The 22,998-nt window shown below is 39.7% G+C and overlaps 1 protein-coding gene across 2 annotated transcripts; it reads right to left on the bottom strand.

Annotated features, from left to right (window-relative positions):
- Positions 1 to 1,857: 1,857 nt before the first annotated feature.
- Positions 1,858 to 22,343, bottom strand: RNF103 (ring finger protein 103). Of its 2 annotated transcripts, XM_034953503.2 has the most exons (5): positions 22,240 to 22,322; positions 21,106 to 21,272; positions 18,773 to 18,912; positions 10,597 to 10,712; positions 1,858 to 3,878 (listed from the first exon to the last, which is right to left on the bottom strand). In XM_034953503.2, exons 1-5 carry the CDS (start codon positions 22,305 to 22,307, stop codon positions 2,303 to 2,305), a joined length of 2,067 nt encoding a protein of 688 aa, XP_034809394.1. In that variant the 5' UTR covers positions 22,308 to 22,322; the 3' UTR covers positions 1,858 to 2,302. The 2 variants fall into 2 exon arrangements, with proteins under 2 accessions (XP_034809394.1, XP_034809392.1); XM_034953501.3 differs by lacking the exons at positions 1,858 to 3,878; positions 10,597 to 10,712 and adding an exon at positions 14,863 to 16,455 and having other exon boundaries at positions 21,106 to 22,343.
- Between the last annotated feature and the right edge of the window lie 655 nt (positions 22,344 to 22,998).

Genomic DNA, 22,998 nt, shown 5'->3' with positions numbered 1-22,998 from the left:
ATGATGATGCCACTGCACTCTAGCATGGGCAACAGAGCAAGACCTTGTCTCAATAAAATAAAAATAAAAATAAAAATAAAATAAAAAAATAAAATAAAATAAATAAAATAAAATAAAAAAATAAAAATAAGTAAAACAAATTGGCCAGGTGTGGTGACACATGCCTGTAATCCCATCACTTTGGGAGGCCGAGGTGGGCAGATCACCTGAGGCTGGGAGTTCGAGACAAGCCTGGCCTACATAGTGAAACCGCGTCTCTACTAAAAATACAAAAATTAGCCAGGCATGGTGGTGCATGTCCGTAATCCCAGCTACTCGGGAGGCTGAGGCAGGGGAATCGCCTGAACCAGGGAGGCGGAGGTTGCAGTGAGCTGAGACCATGCCACTGCACTCCAGCCTGGGCGACAGAGAGAGGCTCCATCTCAAAAAAAGGAAAAAATGATAAAATAAAAATAAAACAGAACACCAGAGAGAAATCAAAGAAGAGTCTACTTTTTTTAAAAGGGGGCAGGGGCCTAGCGTCGTGGCTCACGCCTGTAATCCCAGCACTTTGGGAGCCGGGGCGGGCAGATTACCTGAGGTCGGGAGTTTGAGACCAGCCTGGCCAACATGGAGAAACCCCGTCTCTACTAAAAGTACAAACATTAGCTGGGCGTGGTGGTGGGTGCCTGTTATCCCAGCTACTCGGGAAGCTGAGGCAGGAGAATCGCTTGAACCCGGGAGGTGGAGGCTGCGGTGAGCCGAGATCGCGCCATTGCACTCCAGCCTGGGCAACAAGAGGCAAACTGTCTTTAAAAAAAAAGAAAAGAAAAGAAAAAGAAAAAAAAGGGGTGGCGGCAGGGGGAATTACTCTAGAGGAAAGGATGAAAAGGAGGAGACTAAACTTAATGTATCGACTATGTCTGAGTTCACAATAAAAATAAAACAAAAACATTTAGATATAAAGGATATTTCAGGAGCAATTGGGGAGTATCGATTTTATATACATTAGCTATTATTGAGTCAATGTTAAATTTCTTGGGTGTCATAATGGTATAGTGGTTACATAAAAGAATGTCCTTGTTCTTAGATATGTGGTGATATATTTAGCAGTCAGTCATCATGATGACTGAAATTTATTTTCAAAAGGATCAGCGGCCGGGTGCGGTGGCTCATGCTTGTAATCCCAGCACTTTAGGAGGCCGAGGCGGGCGGCTCACGAGGTCGGGAGATCAGGACCGTCCTGGCTAACACGGTGAAACCCCGTCTCTACTGAAAATACAAAAAATTAGCCGGGCGTGGTGGTGGGCACCTGTAGTCCCTGCTACTCCTGTGAACCCAGGAGGCGGAGCTTGCAGTGAGCCGAGATCGCACCACTGCACTCCAGCCTGGGCGACCCAGTGAGACTCCATCTCAAAAAAGAAAAAAAAAAAAAAAAAAGAAATATACACATAAGAGATAGGAGATAAAACAAATATAACAAAATGTGAACACTTGGTGAATTAGATAAAAAGAAATGGATGTTCACTGTACTATGTTTATAGCTTTCTGTAGCTTAAAAAAATTTCAAAAGTCAGAATAAACATAATTTATGTGTGGCTAATATGCTATAGTTGATTTTATTTAGATGAATGTGCTAAGTACTGATAAATTATTTAGTACTTTTTCAAAAGCCCACCATGAAACTCTTTCCCATCAAAGCTAACCAAGCTAAAAGGTGAACTGTCACATCTAGCAAGTGCCAGCAACATTTTGTCTTCCTCCCCAACGTGAGTCAAGAATCATGTTTGATCTATCTGTGAAATTAACAAACCAGCAAAACACCTATATCATTCAGCCACCTTATCAAAAAACTTTAACATTGGAAAATCTGTAATCTTCTGGTTTTAAAATAATTTATTTCATAGGTCTGTTTTAATTTCATGTCTCACAGCATACATTATTTAACCAAGAGGTGCTGGACAGAGATTGTAAAAAGGGAGGAAACATTTAGGATAAGAAACCGGCTCAATTCCATTAGAATTTGATCCTATCTTGTAAAGTCTTGCTAGGATAAATTTCTATCATACTTCTTTTGTGCTTACAAAAAAACATTAACTTCTGAATTTCCAATGTTGTAAATAAAAAAATTTTACAATTAGGTATGCATTCAATTAACACACAAGGCAACCAAATAAATTCTGTCATCAACATTAGCATAATGTATATTTCCCGTCACTGCACTAACATTAAACTAAACTTCAAACCACAAAAACATTGTGACTAACATTAAAAAGGCAAGCTGTAAGATACTCAAAGCTTATAAAGGACAAATTGCACATGGTTAAGATGGGACATCATTTGACAAGGGCTGGTGTTGTGCATATGGCTGCTTTTTTTTATAAGAAGGCCACCGGCAAACAGGGCAACAATGTCGGCCCCCAGCCAACCACATCACAATGCAATTCTGATGAAACACATGACCACAAGGCAACCCCATTAGCAAACATCCATTTTCAAAATTCTCTAGGCAAACAACACATTCAGTACAGCGCAGCATATCAGCAGGCCAAGTTAACCAATCAGGTTCCATATCTTCATTAGTGTTATATGATCCATATGATCTCCCCTTCCTTTCATATGGGCTGGTCTGACAATATTTATTGGCACATGAACAAGCCTCAGCATCACAGTGACTTGCTGTTCCTGGAGAATTGTGAAGTACGCTTTGCTTATCTTCAAATACTTCCTTCTCACTACTCAAAGTGTCTGTGTTCTCACTTTCTGAGTCATTTTCAGTATCTTGAGACCCCTCCGACATTTCCTCTTCAGACTGGACTCCAAGACATTTAAATCGCCACATTGGTAAGTTTTTAATATAATCAGTTGGTATCAGAGGGTGAAGCCAAAGGTCAGGGAAAGCTAAGCGCTCCAAGAATAAGTCAGGGTCTTCGTCCCAATCAGATTCTACAGGAAAGTTCTGAAAAGAAGCAATCGGGTGGAAGAGGTAGCTGGTGTACCAGTCCCACAGACTTGATAACCATTCTAAGTTATTGGCATTGACTTCATCATTGTTGTTGTTGCGCCTTCTCTTCTTCTCAAAGTAATCAATTAGTAAACCATGACCAAGGTATGTACTGAGAAACAGGGCTGGGTGTGAAGAGTAAAACATCCAGTCTGCCCTTACCCATGAAGCCAGTGTGGTTGTATTGGAATATCTCAACAATTTTAAGCTATATTCATAAAAGCTATCTAAGTAAGGTAGCTGTAAAAAGCCCAACACAGGTAGCCAGGAAATAATTAATAGAGAATTATATGTCCCTAAAGTGCTTATGAGAACCACAAATCGCTTTATGGTAGCTCCTTGTGTAATAAATAAGTCCATCCAAGCCATAAGATTAACTAGAACCAAGCTCAAAACAAACAGATCATTTACCTCGGGTTGTAATGAGCGCAAAAATGAATCCATGGCCTGAAGGGATATAAATTCGCCTGTGTGGTTTCCATATCTGTAAATTCCTTCAGGAGTTCTAAGTATGTATGATGGCATATTATATATGCCAATATCTGTCATATAACTCTTGTTGTCCCAATTTTCTACATTAACAAAAATAAACTCAACTCTTCCAGTAAACTTTATACTTAGTGCAGAGAAGAAAGCTGGGGGCTGGTCAAGGTTTGCAAATAGGTATATTTTTAACCAATACTGATCACTTTTATTCCATTCTTCTTTCAAGTGTTCAGCATTATAAATGGTTTTGATCCGAGAAGCTGCATGAGCAGTTATCCATTTAAAAATGTGCTCTACTTCAATCTTGCGTCCACTGTATTCTTTAAGCATGACTTTCCCTTTTGAAGTACTTGTTTGTGGAACAGACATAATGAGTGTGGATCGGACCCAGCCTCTTCTCCTGCAATATCTATAAGAGAGGAAACTGTAAGTAAACAGCTAGGCTGTAATGCAAACAATTTATCTTTCCTGATAAATTTCTTTAGCACCTCTCCCCAAAACCAAATAATTTCCAAATAATCAAAAAGTGGTACCACTACTTGGCAGCTGTGAAAAGCAAGCTCTGTTTTTCTAGTTTGTTTTGTATTTCTGTGTTTCTTTTTTTTTTTTTTTTTAAATAAAGTGTATCTTGAAAAGCCTCTGAGTCAAAGGAATCAGCAAATACTTCAGCATCTCTCATGTACCTACAACTGCGTTATGTGCTAAGATCCAGAAGACAAGAAGAAAATAATTCATATTCAGAAGGAATTTAAAATCCTATTAATGAGACAAAATAGAGATAAAACTGTATATATTCTGTTGCTAAATAATGCAAAAGAAGTTCAAAGTTTGGGCTGGTGCAGATTTCATGAATGGTTTAGGAATTGAACTAGGTCTTGAAAGATGGTTAGAATCCAGATGGGTGGAGAAAAGAGAAGAAAACAGCTTATCCTAAGGCTGAGTCACTGGTTTGGTGCAAGCTCCTTGAGGGTAGGAGTCATGCTTACCCATTTAATTAACAACTACCACAATGCCTGACTGCTACAAAGTAATCTGCACAAAAGCCAACCAAGAAAAGAGCAACAGCAAGCCCCATATATTTTTGTATTCTCTTATTTCTTCAATGAAGATCATGAAGGGGAGTATTTAACAAGAGGAAACAAAAACAGGAAGTATTTAGATTAAGAGGTTCACTTCAAGAATGATCCCCATTTTACAGCAGAGTATATTCAGAAGAATTTAACTAAAATTAAATCATTCATTTAGATTTATGCAGTAGGATCATGACTCTCTTCCTTTTGGAAACCTGTCTATTGACAGGTTCTTGCTAGGATATTTGTGATATCCATCTTCCCTTAAAAAAGTAGGTAATGAGAGAAAAGAAATATTAAAAACTGAAAACAGGCTGGGCGCAGTGGCTCACACCTGTAATCCCAGCACTTTGGGAGGCCAAGGTGGGTGGATCACAAAGTCAGGAGATTGAGACCATCCTGGCCAACATGGTGAAACCCCATCTCTACCAAAAATATAAAAATTAGCTGGGCATGGCAACGCGTGCCTGTAATCCCAGCTACTTGGGAGGCTGAGGCAGGAGAACCGCTTGAACCCGGGAGGCAGAGGGTGCAGTGAGCCGAGATCACGCCACTGCACTCCAGCCTGGGCGACAGAGCAAGACTTCGTCTCAAAAAAAAAAGAACAATGAAAACAGCTGTTGTATCCCAGTAAAGAGATTGTAAGTGAAAATATTTTCCTTTTTTTTTTTTAATTTTTAGGTATTTTATTTTTATAATAAGAGATAGGGTCTTTCCCTGTCACCTAGGCTGGAGTGCACTGATGCAATCACAGTTCATTGCAGTCTTGAACTCCTGGGCTCAAGCGATTCTCCTGCCTCAGCCTCCTTGAGTAGCTAGGACCACATATGCACGCCACCATGCCAGGCTAAGTTTTAAAAGAATTTTTTGTAGAGTTGGGGTCTCACCATGTCGCCCAGGCTGCCTTTTGTTTTTGGTTTTAGTTAGTTTTTCATGTACCACACAGAAGAGTTAATCTTTTGTTTTTAAAAAGTATTTTTTTTCCAAAACCTACCATGTGAAATTTTTAAGTAAAATTTACCTCAATAAAGTTGTAAAAAAGACAATCTACCACATGGAAACGTTTTATTTGTTACAGATTTGTATATGCATAGTAATAAATATCTGACTTCGCATTTTGCTACTCAGAATATTGATGTAAAAGTCATAGATGTTATGCTTTACTTAGCATGGATTATATTTTATTAAATAAACATATTACACATCATATGATCAGATGAAGACAAGAGTCTTGACGTAGGTAGCATATGGCTGTATAATGATAATATGACTAATTTTATCTCAGGGATTCTGTGATATAGTTTAAGATAAATGAAGACAACACGCTATGTCTTAAGACAAGGTTAGTGATGACTCTGGAAAACTGTCTAGGTGACTCAAAATCACAGACCGTGACTCTTAGCTTCTTGTTGAGTTGATTCACTACCTTAATAAGACAGATTCCATTAATATCATTACTGTTTTAACTGAAATGGTCTGAAAAGTATATATTCCTACAAAATAAGTATCTTCCACTCAATGCAAAATAATAATTCATTGATTGACATGAATTCTATTTTTACCGTATCCCAAAAAAGTAACAAGTCAAATGCATATGGACAATTGTCTTATTTATATCTTAAATATCTTCAAGTATCTTTAATGTTTTCATTGCACATGATATTTGTGATGACACATTTCAACTCTTGGCCATCTATTTTATCTTCCTACTGTGGCCTCTGATTTGTGTCATAAATTAAATGACAGCCTTTCTGGCAGAAAACTTACTTTGTAAAATGAACAAGTTCTAAGTGCAGACATTTCTTCACATAAGAAAACAAACATATTATGTGCTTTCTTTTCAGTTCAGAGCTAAGTAATAATTTTATCATTCCAGATAGAATAAGGTTGTATTACCTTACATCAATATAAAAACTTTTATTGCCAATTCAAAAAAAATTTTTTTATTATCTAACAAATTCAATGACAATACCATGAAAATATCCTCTAGTTTTTAAACTAAACCTTTTGAGTTCTCTTAGAGAATTTTAAGACTAAAAACGATAGGAAATATGCCTTGTGAGTTTTGGTCTTCCAGTTGCTGATGTGGCATGCTATATTTAAAAAGAAGCAGGGCTCGGTGGCTCACACCTGTAATCCCAGCACTTTGGGAGGCCAAGGTGGGTGGATCAACTTGAGGCCAGGAGTTGAGAACAGTCTGGCCAACATGGTGAAACGCTGTCTCTACTGAAAATAGAAAAATTAGCTGGGCATGGTGGCATGCACCTGTAATCCCAGCTACCTGGGGGGCTGAGACACAAGAATCGCCTGAACCCAGTAGGCTGAGGTTGCAGTGAGTTGAGATCGTGCCACTGCACTCCAGCCTGGGCAATAGAGTGAGACTCCATCTCAAAAAAAAAAAAAAAAAAAAAAAAAAAGGAAGAAAAGAAGAGAGAGAAACCTTAACATTTCTGTTTATATATGCTGTTTTTTCAGACAAGGTCATTGGCCTCCTTGGTTTTCCTGGCTCTCTCTGCAATCCCCCCTTCTCTTCTCCTTCCCCGTTTTTTCCACCGGCCACCATCCCTGACACTCTTGCCATAAGGCTTCCTGTTTACCACTCAGCTCCTGCAATTTCCATGTCCTCTATCTTCTCTTTACTAATCCCCATCTCCCCAGCCCTCTCCACACATCATTACCACCTCATCTCCTACATCCTCAAAAAAAGTACAGAGTATGAACCTCACAGGAAAAGCCCTCTGAAATCGATCTGTTGGTTAGGGAATGAGAAGAGGTAGAGCCAGGCAAGGCCACTCCTTCTGGGTACATAGGGAAAGAAATTAAAGCTGCTACAACTAGACAGTCAGAAGTTGCTCAGAAGTGGTAGTCCTAAATGTTCTTAAGGGAGCTGCTCTGGTTTGGTTATGGTTTGTCTGTCGCCACCAAACCTCATGTTGACATTTTCTTCCCAGTGTGGCAGTGTTGAGAGGTGGGGCCTAGTGGGAGGTGTCTGGGTCATGGAGGTGGATCCCTCATGAACACTTAGTGCTGCTCTCAAGTTAGTGAGTTCTAGCTTTGGCAAGACTGAATTAGTTCTTGTGGAAATGGAGTAGTTTCCTCGAGAGTGGGCTGACATAAAGCCACATGCCCTTCACATGTGTCCACTTCCCCTTTGACCTTCTCTACCATGTTCTGGCAGCACAGAAGCCTCACCAGAAGCTGAGCAGATGCTGGCACCATGGTTCTTATACAGCCTGCAGAACAGTGAGCTAAATAAATCTATTTTCTTCATAAATTACTCAGCCTCAGGTATTTTTTTTTTTTTTGAGACAGAGTCTTGCTCTTGTCACCCAAGCTTGGAGTGCAGTGGTGCAATCTCGGCTCACTGCAACCTCCACCTCCTGGGTTCAAGTGATTCTCTTGCCTCAGTCTCCCGAGTAGCTGGGATTACAGGCACCCGCCACCACGCCTGGCTAATTTTTGTATTTTTAGTAGAGACGGGTTTCACCATGTTGGCCAGGCTGGTCTCCAACTCCTTACCTCCAGTGATCTACCTGCCTCAGCCTCCCAAAGTGCTGGGATTACAGGCGTGAGCCACCACTCAGCCTCAGGTATTCTTATACAGCAACACAAAACAGACTAAGGCAGGAGCTAAACAGGTCAGGAAAGTATAGCTGTACAGTGGGACCAGCATATTGAAGTCAGCTGCCCAGAGGCCACCCCAGAGAAGGGACTACAGTCAAAGAATGCAGCACAGACAGTGGGGCACAGAGTTTCGGTATTTTTAAAACTCCAAAATCAAAATGATGACTCAATTATTCAAAATATGTGATTAAAACACTTCCTGAAATAACACTATTCTCTGCCCACTTACACCCTGCATTGAAATTCTGAACACTCTTTTCTATATCTCTAAATTTTGTTCTTCTATATCTCCGTAGTCATCAAAAGAAGAGAAAAATGACCCTGACTAAGCATAGCTTCTATGGCAAGAACAGTTCTTATTCCAGTTGGAGGACTTTCCAAATGAGGAGTCATGGGCACATTATTGGAACTGGTACAAGTCACTGTGCAACAAAATCATTTTCTGATGAAGCTGAGTAGAAGTACTTTTTTAAATAACAAAAACTATAGCTACAATCAACAAAAAAGCAAAAAGTTATGCAAAAAAACATTGCTTCAATTGTAAATAAGAGGTAGGATTATTTGAAGATGTAGGATTTAGAGGAAACCATCTGGAGCTAGCTTGTATGTATCTCTTCACCATTTCTCAGCTAATACAGAATCAGAGCTTTTCAAAAGAAGAGCTAAATAAATTTGCACTAAAATCCACCGGACTGAATTATGATACTTCTGATGCACTCTGATTTATAAGATTATAAGATTATGGTTTGTCTGCCCCCACCAAATCATTCTTTCAGTTTTTCATGTTTAACAGATTATTTTTATTTTGTTTTTGAATTCTTTATTGTCTCATAACATTAGACTTTAATTAATGTATTCAACTTTATATATTTTTAAAATGTGTTTTTATTTGATGTTTTCTAATATATTTATAAACTATAATGTTTGAAATGTATTATTTAGTTCCACTGATTTTTAAAAAATACATTGGGTATTTTAAAAGAAAATAGTGATATGAATACTGACTTTTGGCATAACTAAAAAAATCAAAATATCAGCATTATCATTTGTTCTAGTATTGTAAAAATCAGTGAGGAAGAAAAAGACCTTTCATTTTGACTCTATTTGGAAATGATGGAATCAGATCAAATCCTGTCTTTGGTAAATGACGAAGGAGATCAGAATGATTTCCTTTTCAAAAGAACATTAAGACTTAAGCTATCTCAGACATTTCAACAAAAGACATTGGGATGTGATTAAGATTCTGTGGTTACCAGCCTGGGCAACATAGCAAGACTCCATCTCTACAAAAAAAAAAAAAATTAGCCAGGTGTGGTGATGCATGCATGTAGTCCCAGCCACTTGGGATGCTGAGGTGGGAAGATCACTTGAGCCCATCCATCAGCTGGAGGTTGCAGTGAGCTATGATCACACCACTGCACTCCAGCCTGAGTCACAGAGCCAAATCCTGTCTCAAAAAAAAAAAAAAATCAGAAAAAAAGACTCTGTGGTGAAGATGAGCATGACAGCTTTGCAGGTAGATAAGGAGACTAAATGTGAGTTAAGAGATACAGGAACTTCCCTCCTATTCCCAACTCTTAGAGGAACTCTACCATCGATCTCACCCTATATTACTAGTGGGCAAAACAAGGGTTCTAAGCAGAAGAGAAGTAAATGTAAGGCTAAGGAAAGGAGGTATAGTAATGGTTTAGGAGAGTTTTCTACAATCAATGAATGAGACTAAGTTATAACTTGGTAGCATGAGAAATGGAAAAAAAGGCATTTCAAAGAAGAAATAATGGAATAATAAAACAAGAAATAATGTGACAGACTGAATACTGGAAATGATGACAAAAAAACAAAACATAAACAAAAACACCTCTGAGGATTCTTATTTGAGAAAATGGGGGGAAAACCGGCGAAGGACAGAAAAAAGAAAGGTAGAAGGATACATGGATGATTAAAGAAAAAGAGGATGAATCTGATTTCAGATACTAGGTTTCAGGGAAAAGAATATATCTAGGGATAGTTGCAGAGCAAATGGAAATAAGCAAAGAAATGCAAACTAGAGGTCAGAATGATAGAAGATTTATATCAGCACAGAGGTGTCACCTAAAGCCATGAATGTGCTGAGATCTCTTTGGAAAAGAAAGGTGAAATGAAAAGGACTAAAGACACAATCTTAAGAGATATCTTCAATAGAAAAAACACAGAAGAGCCAGAGAAAGGGACGGGGAGAGAGAGGGAGATAGAGAAGACAGAGAGAGATCTTAGAGTGAAAGTCATTAGCTGCCAGTTTATCAAAAACCATTAATCAAGCACCTATGTAACTAAGAGTGTGCTACACATTATAATAAGCTTTCAGTTCAAGCAGGCTTCTAGTATCATTGTCCTTTTTAAATAAGAAAGATCCTGGTCAGGACTCAAATTCTAAGAATTGCCTAATCAACTTACCTGGGATCACTGGAACAGTTAAATGTGCCTGTACGTATTCCAAATCTTGACACCTTTTTAACCATTTTCTCCCAGTGAATTTTGCCCACCAAGGGACTTCTGTCATTTGCTATGACCTATTCCCAAAAATAGAGAAAAAGAAACTTGAATTACCTAAAATGGAGTCAAGCCAACCGTTTACATCAACAATATAATTTCACTTAAAAAAAAAGATATTCTGTTCCCAGTTCTTGTTTACTGTATCATCACATTATCATTACAATTCTTATAGAAGGAGCAACTATCCAATAGGAAAAAGACTTAAAACACTGAAAAGTAAATTAAACTCTCCCACACTCTGTGGCAGTTACAAAGAGAGGGAGGGAGTCAAAACTGTATTAAAAGGCTAGCCACATTCTCCACCATGTGGCCTCTTCTCTCTAATTAAGTTACACAGGAAGAAAATGGCCCTTGGAATAATTTCCCTTTGCTCTGAAAAGAAAATTTTAAACAATAATCCAAATAGAGCTTACTAAAAATTATCACATGTAGGTTCAACAAGTTCAAATTTCACTTTTTAAAAAGTATAATTATGGAGCCAAGAGTCAAACACATGTTTTCTATTAAAGGGTGCTTTGACTAAATCAATAAATACTACTACTTTTATGGCTTTTTGCTTAATCATGAATGGCTCTAACATACAATAAGAATTACCATTCTTCTTATTCATTCTTTAATGTAATGAATTTTACATTATTGAACTTGTACTTCAAATTTGCAAGAGCTTTCAAACACAATTAGGATTAGGAAAAGCAAAAGATTCTTAAGAAAAGAAAAAGAGGCCAGGTGTGGTGGCTCACGCCTGTAATCCCAACATGTTGGGAGGCCGAGGCAGATGCATCACTTGAGTCCAAGAGTTCAAGACCAGCCTGGCCAACATGGCAAAACCCCGTCTCTACTAGAAATACAAAAATTAGCCAGGCATGGTGGCAGGCACCTATAGTCCCAGCTGCTCAGAAGGCTGAGGCATGAGAATCACTTGAACCTGTGAGGTGGAGGTTGCAGTGAGTAGAGATTGCACCACTGCAATCCAGCCTGGGTGACAGAGCAAGACCTTCAAAATATGTCAAGACTTCTCTTATAAATGTCAGCCTTTCTAATCATTAACACCTTTTCCCTTTATCTCCTAATCTTCCTGCCTTTAATGAAGGCAGAATTTTAATGCAGATACCAGTAAAAACCAAAAAACATTAAAAACAAGACCATAAAAATAACTAAATGGGAAGTTAAAGGAAAGCCAAAAATGTCTAAAGTCATCATGAAACCATCTGTTTAAGTCCAGGGTATATAGGCCAAGTTTATTTTCATAAACGTTATATTTCTGATACTATACAATTCAAAATTACAACATAATACTCTGGGGGCCTCTAATCTTTCTGGGAGGAAGGACCATTTTCACACTCACAAAGCCTCCAGGAAGTGAAGTTGCAGGTGGGTGTGTAAAATGAGTGCTGACAGTCAACTCCTTGGGAGACGCAAGAGGTGGTGCAGCCACCTCATCTGTGGCCTCTGTGCTAGAATGTCTAACAAATGTCAGAGGGCAGCAGAAGAGACAGCACATTGTGATGACAAGTGACTTGAAGTTCACTTTATGTGCCAAATAACCTCTGTGACACTCCACTACCATCCTCATACTTACCGAGACACACATGCATACATAATATCTTATCACATAAGTTTGAAGCTTAATGAATACATATACACAATTTAGGGCATTAAGCAAATGGTTTTGATATTACATTTTTTTTTTAAGGGACAGGGTCTCACTCTGTTCCCCAGGCTGAAGTGCAGTGGCTCAATCATGGCTCACTGCAGCCTCAAATACCTGGCCTCAGGGTTCCTCCTGCCTCGGCCTCCCAAGTGTTGGAATTACAGGCATGAACCACTGCACTCAACCATGGTTTTGATAGTACTTTTTAATGAAAATAAGTGGTCTTATTGAGGCAGATACAATTTATTCAAATACTCAGACAGCTGAAGTAACCAGGAAGAAGGCAATCTGGGGACATGCACTTAATAGGTGAAAGCTCTTTTGAAGGATGCTCACACCAGTTTCCCTACCCAGTAATTCCCTAGCTTTACATTTTTCTCTGGTCCAAAAGTACTTTATAAGTTTTACCTAGAAGGCCAGGTACAGTGGCTCATGCCTTTAATCCCAGCACTTTTGGAGGCTGAGGCTGGTGGATCATTTGAGGTCAGGAGTTCAAGACCAGCCTGGCCAACATGGCAAAACCCCGCCTCTATTAAAAAAAACAAAAATTTGCCGGGCGTGGTGGTGCACACCTGTAATCCTAGCTACTTGGGAGGCTGAGGCAGCAGAATCGCTTGAACCTGGGAAGCAGAGGTTGCAGTGAGCCGAGATTATGCCACTGCACTCCAGCCTGGGTAACAGAGCAAGACGCCATCTCAAAAAAAGAGAGAAAAAAAAGTTGTACCTAGAAAATTAGGAAGATCAAACAAAGCAGGCGCCTATTGCCTCTTGTTCTTTATTTTATTTTATTTTTATTGCTACCACTCAAGAGTCAATCTGGTAGTTCTTTTGGTCAAATAATCAAAGACACGTTTAACTTATTTTTCAGATTCCTTAAGAAGATTAAGAAGTATCTGTGCAATCATACTACCATACTCTCTACTCTTTGCCCTCTTTTAAAAATAACTCACTTTTCAGGCATTATCCCATTTCTTGATCAAGGTTGCAAATAACCCAAACATTTCAGGTCTGTGTGCAGAATGACACTGCTCCAAGGAGTTTAGAGGTTGCCTCGCCGGTGTAAATATTTAGTTCCTAAGTCTGGAGGCATCTTTCAGTGAAGATCTGGTTCACTGCACAGGTATCTTTGAGACATGTGATAAGAGCTCCAATGTTAGGAAAAGAAGGAGGAATGAGAGGGGTTCTTCCCAGGTACCTCTTGGTTATAGCAGAGATAGTAGAAGTGAGTGAAAAGAGTTGGGAACATACCTGGGGCAGGTACAAGACAATGTTCAATGCCAGGGCCTTATTTATTCAGCAACGTGTTCTAGCATTTGGTTTTGAAGAGTTTAAGGATCCCTGACTGACAGAGCTACACAAAAATGAAAAATCTTGTAGGCATTGCATGAAAGCATTTTATATTACTTTATAGTTATATTTATGCAATTAAAAATGTGTCCAATGTCCTACATAGTTATATAATTCAACTGAAGGTTTAGCATAAATTAAATTTGGTGGAGTTTAAATTAACCAACCACTATAAAAATGCTAATATTTTCACAAAATAACTCATCTGGTTGAGTCACACAGCACAACAAAATATTCTCAGCCTAATATATATATATATACATATGCCTTATATATATATATATATATAATATATATACACACACACACTATGTCATACCAGTAAGAGTCCCCAATTTATAGCTCATATCCTAGAAGGATGCATGATGATTCTGAGTGGCATTCATATGGCTGGTCTCATTAAAAGGGGAGACATTTTCCTCAGCAGCTCAGGAAGGAACACTGTATGTGGGGAACATTTTCAAAGACTACAAAAAAACTGGACAAAGTACAGCTTGAGTTCCAGGTCTGGAACAGACCTGGCAACACAGGCTAGAAGTGAAGCAATCTTTCCATTCCCTTTCCCAGGGTATCTGCCTCTGGCATCCCCACACTTGCTCACCACTGTAGTCCCTGCAGCTAATACAGTGCCCAACTCATATGGGTGCTCAATAAGTATTTATGTCAAACCAAACAATTTCAGCTTCTTACAGTTTAATAACTCATTCTTCTAGTTCTGATTACACAGAGTCTCTAAAGGAAAGACTCTTAAGCTTTTGATTTCTGTTATAATCAAAGTCCCTTCCCCAGCAACCTGTACCAAGATGTTTTCTGGACAAACAGTGGCATAAATGGTACCCTGCTAAGCAACTGCATATTAATGTTCTTGACCTCAGTCAGACATAAAGATGTTTAATTCAGTGCATTTTAAAATGCCCATTATTTAGAGGTGAGGTTTATTACTGACCAAACCATGTGGCATACCCCTTTTAATACTGTTAATCTCCATACAATGACATCCAGGTTTAGTTAAGTAACATAACTCCCTGGAACAATGAGAGTATTGTGCTATGATATTTTCTGCATTCTCAGTATTTCATTATAATAGGGAGTCTCTACTTTCAAAATCATAAGCCAACCTAGTATATACATGCAAACTATATAAAACCATTAAGAGTAAGGACAAGTGATTGACAAAAAACAGTGGTCTTTTAATTTTTTTGTATTCTTACATAGAATTTATAAAATTTTTTACCAATACAAAATATAAGATAAAGTGGCTTGCTATGTGCTTCACCTCCATAGCAGTATCAAGAAAGAAATACATAATTTAGAATCTCCTCGAACAAAACTTTTGTCTAGGAGCAAAGATAAACAAGTTTAAAATCAGCTATTAACTCTTGTCAGCCAAACAGGAAATATATTGATGTAATACTTCAGTAAATATTGACCCAAAGCTTTATTTTAAATCATATGATGCTTCTCACTGCTACCTCAATTCCAGTGACTTTAAATTCCATATGATGTAACACAGCCAGTAGGGAACAAATATGTCCTTCTTTGAACTATGACAAAAGTCAAAACGGAGAAACAGAAATGTTAGGAGAAGGATAAATCCATAAAACACATAAATTATGCTAACTTCTCCACTTCAGAAGCCTATCCACTGTGCCATCTGCCTCTCTGACCAAGGGTCTTTTGAAAGAAAAGTAACCATCTTCTATTTGTAATGCTATGAAGACTGGGGCCAAAGAATCCACAAAACAGTTAAATGAATAGCTAATGAAAGATATGAGCTTGGGTTAGGGACAAAGGAGAAAAACAATGTTAGGAATAACAGAAAAAAGAGCACTTGGTTCTACATGTATTTCATAGTGTGTCATTGGTAAAGATGTCATATGTATGTTGCTACCTTGAAAACTAAAATAAATTCTGTTCACATTACAGAGACTATACGTAACATGGACCTGGAAAAGCTTAAAAATATGAAGAGGATTGAACTGGCTGGCATCTGTGCATCTTCATTTATGAAAACACTCCTCATAGACTTAAAACAAATGACAGAGAACAAATTAGTCAGCTTCTTCTAAAATACAGTGGTCTCCCCTTACCCTCAGTTTCACTTTCTGCAGTCAACTGCAGTCCGAAAATACTACATACAATTAGATATTCGGAGAGAGAGACACCACATTTACATAAATGTTATTTCAGTATACTGTTATAATTGTTCTATTTTTATTAGTTGTTGTTGTTACTGTGCCTAACTTACACATTAAACTTTATCACAGGTATGTATGTATAGGAAAAAACATAGACTATATAGGATTTGGCACTATCCACGGTTTCAGGCATCCACTGGGGGTCTTGGAACGCATCCCCCTCAGATAAGGGGGGACTACTGTAAACAAAATAACAACAATTCAAATTGCTAAAAACAATTCTTGAAAGTTATCCTTTACAATAGATTAATATATATGATCTGAGCTGAAAGAATGGCAAGCAATGGAGACAATATTTCTCTTCTGTTTCTAGTAGATATTTTCAATTTTAAGCATAGTTTTAAAAAGTACAACCCTCTTTTAAGGGCTTAAACCAAGGTGGCTGTGCTGATTGGCTTAGCTGGCTAGTTCACAGTGCCAAGGACAGGGTTTCAATCTCATTCTTCTCAGTTGTCCTGCCAGAGATTGTTCTTTCAGACCAGGCCAGCCATTTGACAGATGTAAGCCACTGGCCTCAAGGAACACAAGCCAGACAGTGGTGGTCAATGCAAACCTTGAGCATCACTGGAAAAATTAAGTAGGTGTCCTACTGCATTATTTCCATACATAGAAAAACCATAGAAATACATTCTATTTTTAAAGAGTTGTTTTTCAACTATTAATACCTATAAGGTTTAAAAATATTTTCAGAGAAAAAAAATTTAGCAACTAGAATTTACAATGCTACCATTTACTATCATTATTTGTCCTTCACTTCATTTGTCACCTTACCAGAGAATTCCTTGCCACTCTCATCTCCTTAATCTGCTTATTTTTCTTCTTACTACTTTCCACTAACTGATGTTATATTAAATATTTATTTATTTGGTGTCTGCCTCTCCCAACTAGAATGTGAGCTGCCTGACAGAGCAAGGCCTTAGCTTGGTGTGTGTTTTTGGTATATCTTCAGGGCCCAGAACAGGGCCTGGCACACCCACAACTGAATAAACTTTTGATGAATTCTGTCACATATTTATTACAGGAGCTTAATTCATGGATATCTTTAACAGGACATCAAAAACAGTAGATCATTTACAAGCCAAGAACATACTGCTAACTATTGAACCAGAATGTATTTGTTGTCTATAGGCAGCAGCCTATATAGCAAAAGAACTCAAGACTTTTGACATAGCCCTTCCAAGTTTCAAAGGTGTGCAACATCTTCACCATTTATTTCCATGGGATCAGTCAATGTGGGTGACATTTAGACACTGAAAGCAGGGCAGTGGGAGTGGCTATTCAATTCATCCTCAGTAATAAAATCTAAAATTATCAAAACCAGTGTCTTTCTCAATCAGACTATTAGAAATAAGTACCAGAGAAAAGAAACAGAATAACAATATACTTATACATTAAAGCTTTAAAAAAGCTACACCTTATTTTTCAACTCCAACTGACACAGAAATAAACTAAAATTTAAATAGATAATATATAGACTACACCCATACTCTCACATTCTCTCCCATTGCTGAACTTAAAAAATTACTGAATTAGATTATCTGGAAGGTAAAAGGACAAATGCAATAGGAAGGATACAATAAAGAAAGGCCATGGATGAACAATGTAAATCTCTGGAAGAATTCCCAAACCTCAACCCTTTAGCACAGTGGACTACAGTACTATTTTATCCTTTTTAGATGTATATGTATTTATTTGAGGCCACGTGCAACAGAAAAATATACCTATTCACAATCATACTGCTAGTCAGTGACGGTACCAGACCTGTAACAGTGACAGTACCAGACCTGCAACTAATGTCTCTGAACTCATAGCTTTTCCTACCATATTTTGCAGTCTTTACTCTCAGAAAGAAATATGAAGAAACTGTTTTAATTTTCATGCCCTGAATCAAACTTTGCCCACTCCAGTGTGAAATGACAAGAGTACCAGTCAAGAAATCAGAAGACCTGGGTTTCATCCTGGTTCAATACTACCAACTAGTTCCATGACCTTGGGCAAGCTACTTCACCTCTCAGAGTCTCAGAAAGGGTTAGTCTGATATAATTTCCAAGCTTCAGCCATTCACAGACTACGTTAATAATTTTAGCCACATTCAGGCTGTTAATTTACTTGATATGTCACTTTGAATGTACAGTTTTAAAATGTAAATAACTTTAGTCCTGTCCTAAGCAAAATTTATGAAATTTATGTTAATATAATTTTTCTAATTTACATTAAAATATGTAAATGATAATGCATGCCCACTCACCATAAATTACATCTTGGAAAGCATAAAATATTTTTAAGGTCCTTCATAGCTCTAAAATTCTAATATGCTAATTAAGTCTCACAGTTTTGCTATCATAAAAACAAGGGTTAAAAATTATAATCTCATCATCCTGAGTTACGTAATGAGCACCCCCACCATTTTCCACAACAGCTCCTCTATAGTCACAAAGTTGGCTATCTCCCTAATACAATGATTCCTTTACTTTTACTTTAGGGTTCTTACTTATATATAAAAATTACTCAGGCCACTGAATTAAAAACTGGAGATAATAAAAACTAAGAGAAACAGTGCAAATCACTAAATAAAAGGGATATATATGTGTATTTCTCAATTCAACAAAGGTCCAATAACTAAAATAGATTTGCTTCTGGGGATTCTAAACAAAAAGTTGACCCCCATCCCCCATCTTTCTCTTTCCCACTACTCAATTTTCGTCTTCCTCAGTCTCCAAAACCTTTTTAAGAAGATACTAGAGCCTCCCTAAGAGAACTGAGTTATGTGTGAGAAACAAGACACAAGGACACGGAAGTGTCACTGGCTGGTACATACTATTTTAGTAAAAATAATTTTTTTAGGGTTCTCGAATTATCAAATTATTACTGCTTTTCATACCTGAACCAGCCAGATGCCATCTTTTGTGTCTTCCACAAGCTCATAGAAGTGCATTTCACCACTGAAATTGGTACTAGAAACCGATTCGGATGCTTCTTCTTCCTTGAGAGCAGAATAGAGCTCACCCTCCATCAAGTCACCTGAAGAAAGGAAAAGAATAACACTAATAAGGTTGCAAGAATCCTAGATTCCCAATTTCAGTAATTCTATTTTTTACACTGTTAAGAATCATGATATTGTACTTTCCTTGTATTTTATAGACAAGAACTACTAGAAGAACCTGGATATACCCACTTAGGAGTCATACATTCAATCAGTATGTAGTAAGAACTTCCTATGCGTCAGGGAAAAGTGAACAAAATAGACAAAAATCCATCTCTTATAGAATAGGGCTTATATTTTAGTGGGGTTATCACATAATTATTAGGAAATTACCAAATTTGTACCACTCCAAAAAGGCACAACTTTATAAATTATTTAGTTTTATGAATGACACATACAGGCTTCATATACATTTTTAAACAGTATGGCTTATATGCTTCTTACTTAAAAGACGTAGAATTGGGTTCACAGAATTTGCCATCAGCCCTGCTTAAAAGAGCAACAGGGTTTGTATGACTTGGAGGTTAGAACTTTACCTGTTAGACAGAACAAACTCCATATTCATATACAAATTTATATTATAAATTTAGAGCTTGTATCGTTAAACAAAAAGGAAAGGAAAACACTAAAGTCAAATTATTTTAACTTTCGCCTTAAATATTAAACAGTGAGAAACCAAGTACTGCACCATGATAGCAGCAAAACCATTCACAATAAACACTTAAATTTTAAACTGCTATACCATGACTTTTCTGCCATAAAACGTGTGATTTGAGTCATACTGGGCTGTGCGTCTTAAAGTTAAATGTGGACTTCTAGTACATTCAATGTGCCAAGTATTTTTAGGCCCCAAAGAAGGCAATAATAAATAACAGTCAAAAGAAAAAAAAATGTGTGACCAAATTATTTTCCATAAAAAAAAAGATGGCTTTGGCAGATGAGACACTTCTCATCTCTAAACCAAGAGAGTTTATTTATTAGAGATCTCTTACCCTAGTTACTCCACTTCTTCCCCCTATGCTAGAAATAAGAATCGCCATAAACCAGTCAGCAAACAAGGGGCAAGAATAATATACGATTTTATATTTTCTCTAAAGAAACATTTATCACTTTTGCAGAGTGTGTTCCTCTCCTCTACCCTAATAGTGAGATAGGAGTTTTATAACCCGCAACCTACAAATATCCAAGTGTTAAACTGCTAGCGAGCTCATACTCTTGTCTATCACGCTACATGTCTATAAGGTACTAAAGAAGGAAAAGATTTATCTTGTAAAAGATACAGCTGACAAAAATACTTGAAACAACAAAAAAGGTAACCATCAGTTTCAGCTGCTTCCCACAGCAACGCAGAAAGCCTTTCTCAAATTACATTCCACTTTCAGGAAGTATATCCAAAGATATACTTTGTGCAGCAGTGAAAAAAATTAACCATATTTCTCACCCAATCCTACCAAAACCAACAATTACTAAAAACACATTCTTTAAGACATTGAATATTCTCTCAGCACTATTTCACGTATATTTCTCAACCCATTAAACAATGCAAGGGTACCTGTGACACAGAAGACAAAAAAATTTTTTTCTTTTACACATCCAAGATGCAAATTTTTAAAAATCCTAACAGAAATATAATATAAACTCGAACATGGCAGGCATTTATACAAAATGCTCTCCTTATTTTCACCAAACTTAAAGTCTGAAAAGCTAATACTGTACGGTGTACACTGTCTATATTCAAATTCATGATTTAACATTTAAATCCTAGGCCCAAGTGCCTCTGATAGTAAGTATTCCAAAGATGTGTCCCCACTCTGGGTATCTTATTATTACTATCGTGACAAATATTGCTATTGACAGACAACGTTTTGGAGTTCTTCTTATGTTTTTATGAACTTCAACTGACAAATAATGCTTTCCAGTTTGTAACTAGTTGATATTCCCGAATTTTGAGAAAATCACTCAACTTAGTAAACAACGCTAAGAAGCCACACTTTAAACTGTCATTTTACGATAACCTTAAAAGGATACACCAACACTCCTCCAAATAATTTCAGACTCCTCCTCAAAGCTGGGATCCGCATACTTGATTGTAGAAAGCTTGGACGAAGAAACCTGGGCAGCTTTAACGCTTCCAGGGAAGGCCTCACTCTGGGGGAACAGCCAGGTACCAGGAGGTACAGGTGGTCCCCTCTCCCAGGTGGAGGGGACCCTAGGGGAAGCCCGATACTCGCCTGACTTTTCCACCAGCTCCCGGACATCCTTCTTCTCGGGCAACCCTGAGTAGCCCAACCCCCGGCACTCCAAAATGGTCTTCAGCTTCTTGAAGCTCAGCGCCACCGGATCCACCAGCTGGGTGGCAAAGATGCCAGTTTCATACCACACAATGGCCTCAAAAAACCTGGCCAGGACGAACAGGACCAGGAAATAGAGGAGCAAGAAAAAAAGCTTCAGCCACATCTTCCCTGGAGTCTCCTCTCTTTCCAGAGAGCTCGGAATACGGGAGAGAGAAGGGTCGAGGGCGGGGGCCGCGGCTCGGTGGCAGCTTGGGCGAGGGCCCCGTGTCCACGCGCGGGCCACCCGGCGCCGTCACTGGCCGGCCATCCCCGGCGGGGAAGCAGGTGACGGGATCCGCGCGGGCGCGAGGCGGCGACGAGGGACGCAGAGGCGCAGAGCCTCGCGCCGGGCCTCCCAGTCAAGAGGCGACAAAAATAAAGGGGAAAAACTCAAAACCCCCATCCATTAAGCACAGAAAGGAGAGGGGCGCGGGGAGAGCTCGCGGGGAAGAACAAAACGAGGGACGCTTCCCCCGGCGGGGGCACTGACCCAGGTGGCGGGGTCGGCCCTCCGGTGCCGCGATCTCAAGGGGGAGGGGGAGACCAAAAAATAACTCAGATCCGCCCAGGAGGCGGGGATCCGGGCGGCAGGCCGGGGCCCGAGGGGCCGTGAGGGCCGGACTCCCGCGGCCGCGGGTCAGGAGGGCGCGGCGCTCGGCCGGGCCAGGCCCGGGGCCCAGCGTGTTCTGCGCGGGGAGGAGCGGCCGCCGCAACGCCGCGCCCGAAGCCCAGGTCCCAGGCCCCGCCGACCGCCCAGGCTCCGCGAGAAGAGCGGCGGGCACGGCGGCGGCTCCAGGTTCGCTCGGGCCGGCTGGCGGGCGGCGCCTCTCAGGCGGGCGGGCACCGCGGCCCGGCCCAGGATGGGGCGTCGCGGTCTCTGCAGATGGAATCGGTCTCGGAGGAAAAAAACCAATAATAGGCCCCGAGACTGCTCCTCCAGGAGGCTACCCGGCTGCCTCCCGGCCACTCAGCGCCCGCCCCGCTCGGATGGGCGGTGCCGGTCGCAGCACCCGTCCCCAACACCCCCGCCACCTCCGGAGGCCGCGGCCGTAGCCTCCACAACCGTAGATCAGCTGCGGCCGCGGCCGGAGCCGAGACATAACAACTGACGTCGCGATGAGGCGGGGCCGGGGCGGGGCCTGCAGGGTGCGCCCGCAGGGGCCGAGGGCGGGGAATTCGGGGACCCGCGGGGCTACCGGACTACCGAACGAGGGGCGGGAGGAGAGGCGGAGCCGCAGCGTGGTCGGGGCCTTCCCGCGGTGCGGAAAGTTGCGTCTCTGTGCTTTTGCGGCGTGGTCTCCCCTTTTGCCCCTCCAATGTTTAGCAATTGATTTTGTCTGAGGATTAGTCTTTAGATTGTATCACTTTGTGTATTTTTTGTAAAAATAGAGCAGTTAATTATTCTCTTAAAATCGGTGAAAATAGAAATGTACGTTTTTTGATGAATCCTGGTGAATAGGGAAATTTTTGGCACAGTTGGTTTGAGATGGTAGAAGGTTAAACCCAGAAAGCAAATGTTTTGCCCCCTCTTCATGAGAATGTGGCTTTGCACATGTGTGTTGGAGGAGGTTTGGCCAAAACTGGAGTTCGCGTTATACTAGGCCCAGTTGTCGCTGCCAGTTACAGCCTTTTCCCTCCTTCAGTCTCAAGGGTGTTAAAAGCCTGGTGTGGACTCCCTGAGTTCCTAGGACAAAGGTTGTCGAGTGTTGATACGTCCAGGTGCAAAGTTCCGGGTGCTTTATTTTGTACATGGGCCCGGCACAGTGGCTCACGCCTGTAATCCCAGCACTT

The sequence above is a fragment of the Pan paniscus genome, chromosome 12 (genome assembly GCF_029289425.2).
Source record: "Pan paniscus chromosome 12, NHGRI_mPanPan1-v2.0_pri, whole genome shotgun sequence".
Taxonomy (NCBI): domain Eukaryota; kingdom Metazoa; phylum Chordata; class Mammalia; order Primates; family Hominidae; genus Pan; species Pan paniscus.
Note: the sequence above shows the minus strand (reverse complement) of the source record. Positions and strands in the feature narration are given on the sequence as shown.

Coding starts and splice junctions, on each gene's coding strand:
- RNF103 (XM_034953503.2), bottom strand. CDS start 22,307: ATGTCTCGGCTCCGGCCGCGGCCGCAGCTGATCTACGGTTGTGGAGGC. Junction 21,273..22,239: donor TACGGCCGCGGCCTCCGGAG/GTGGCGGGGGTG, acceptor CGTCCTGGCCAG/GTTTTTTGAGGCCATTGTGT. Junction 10,713..18,772: donor ATGGCATCTGGCTGGTTCAG/GTATGAAAAGCA, acceptor TTTTGGGAATAG/GTCATAGCAAATGACAGAAG.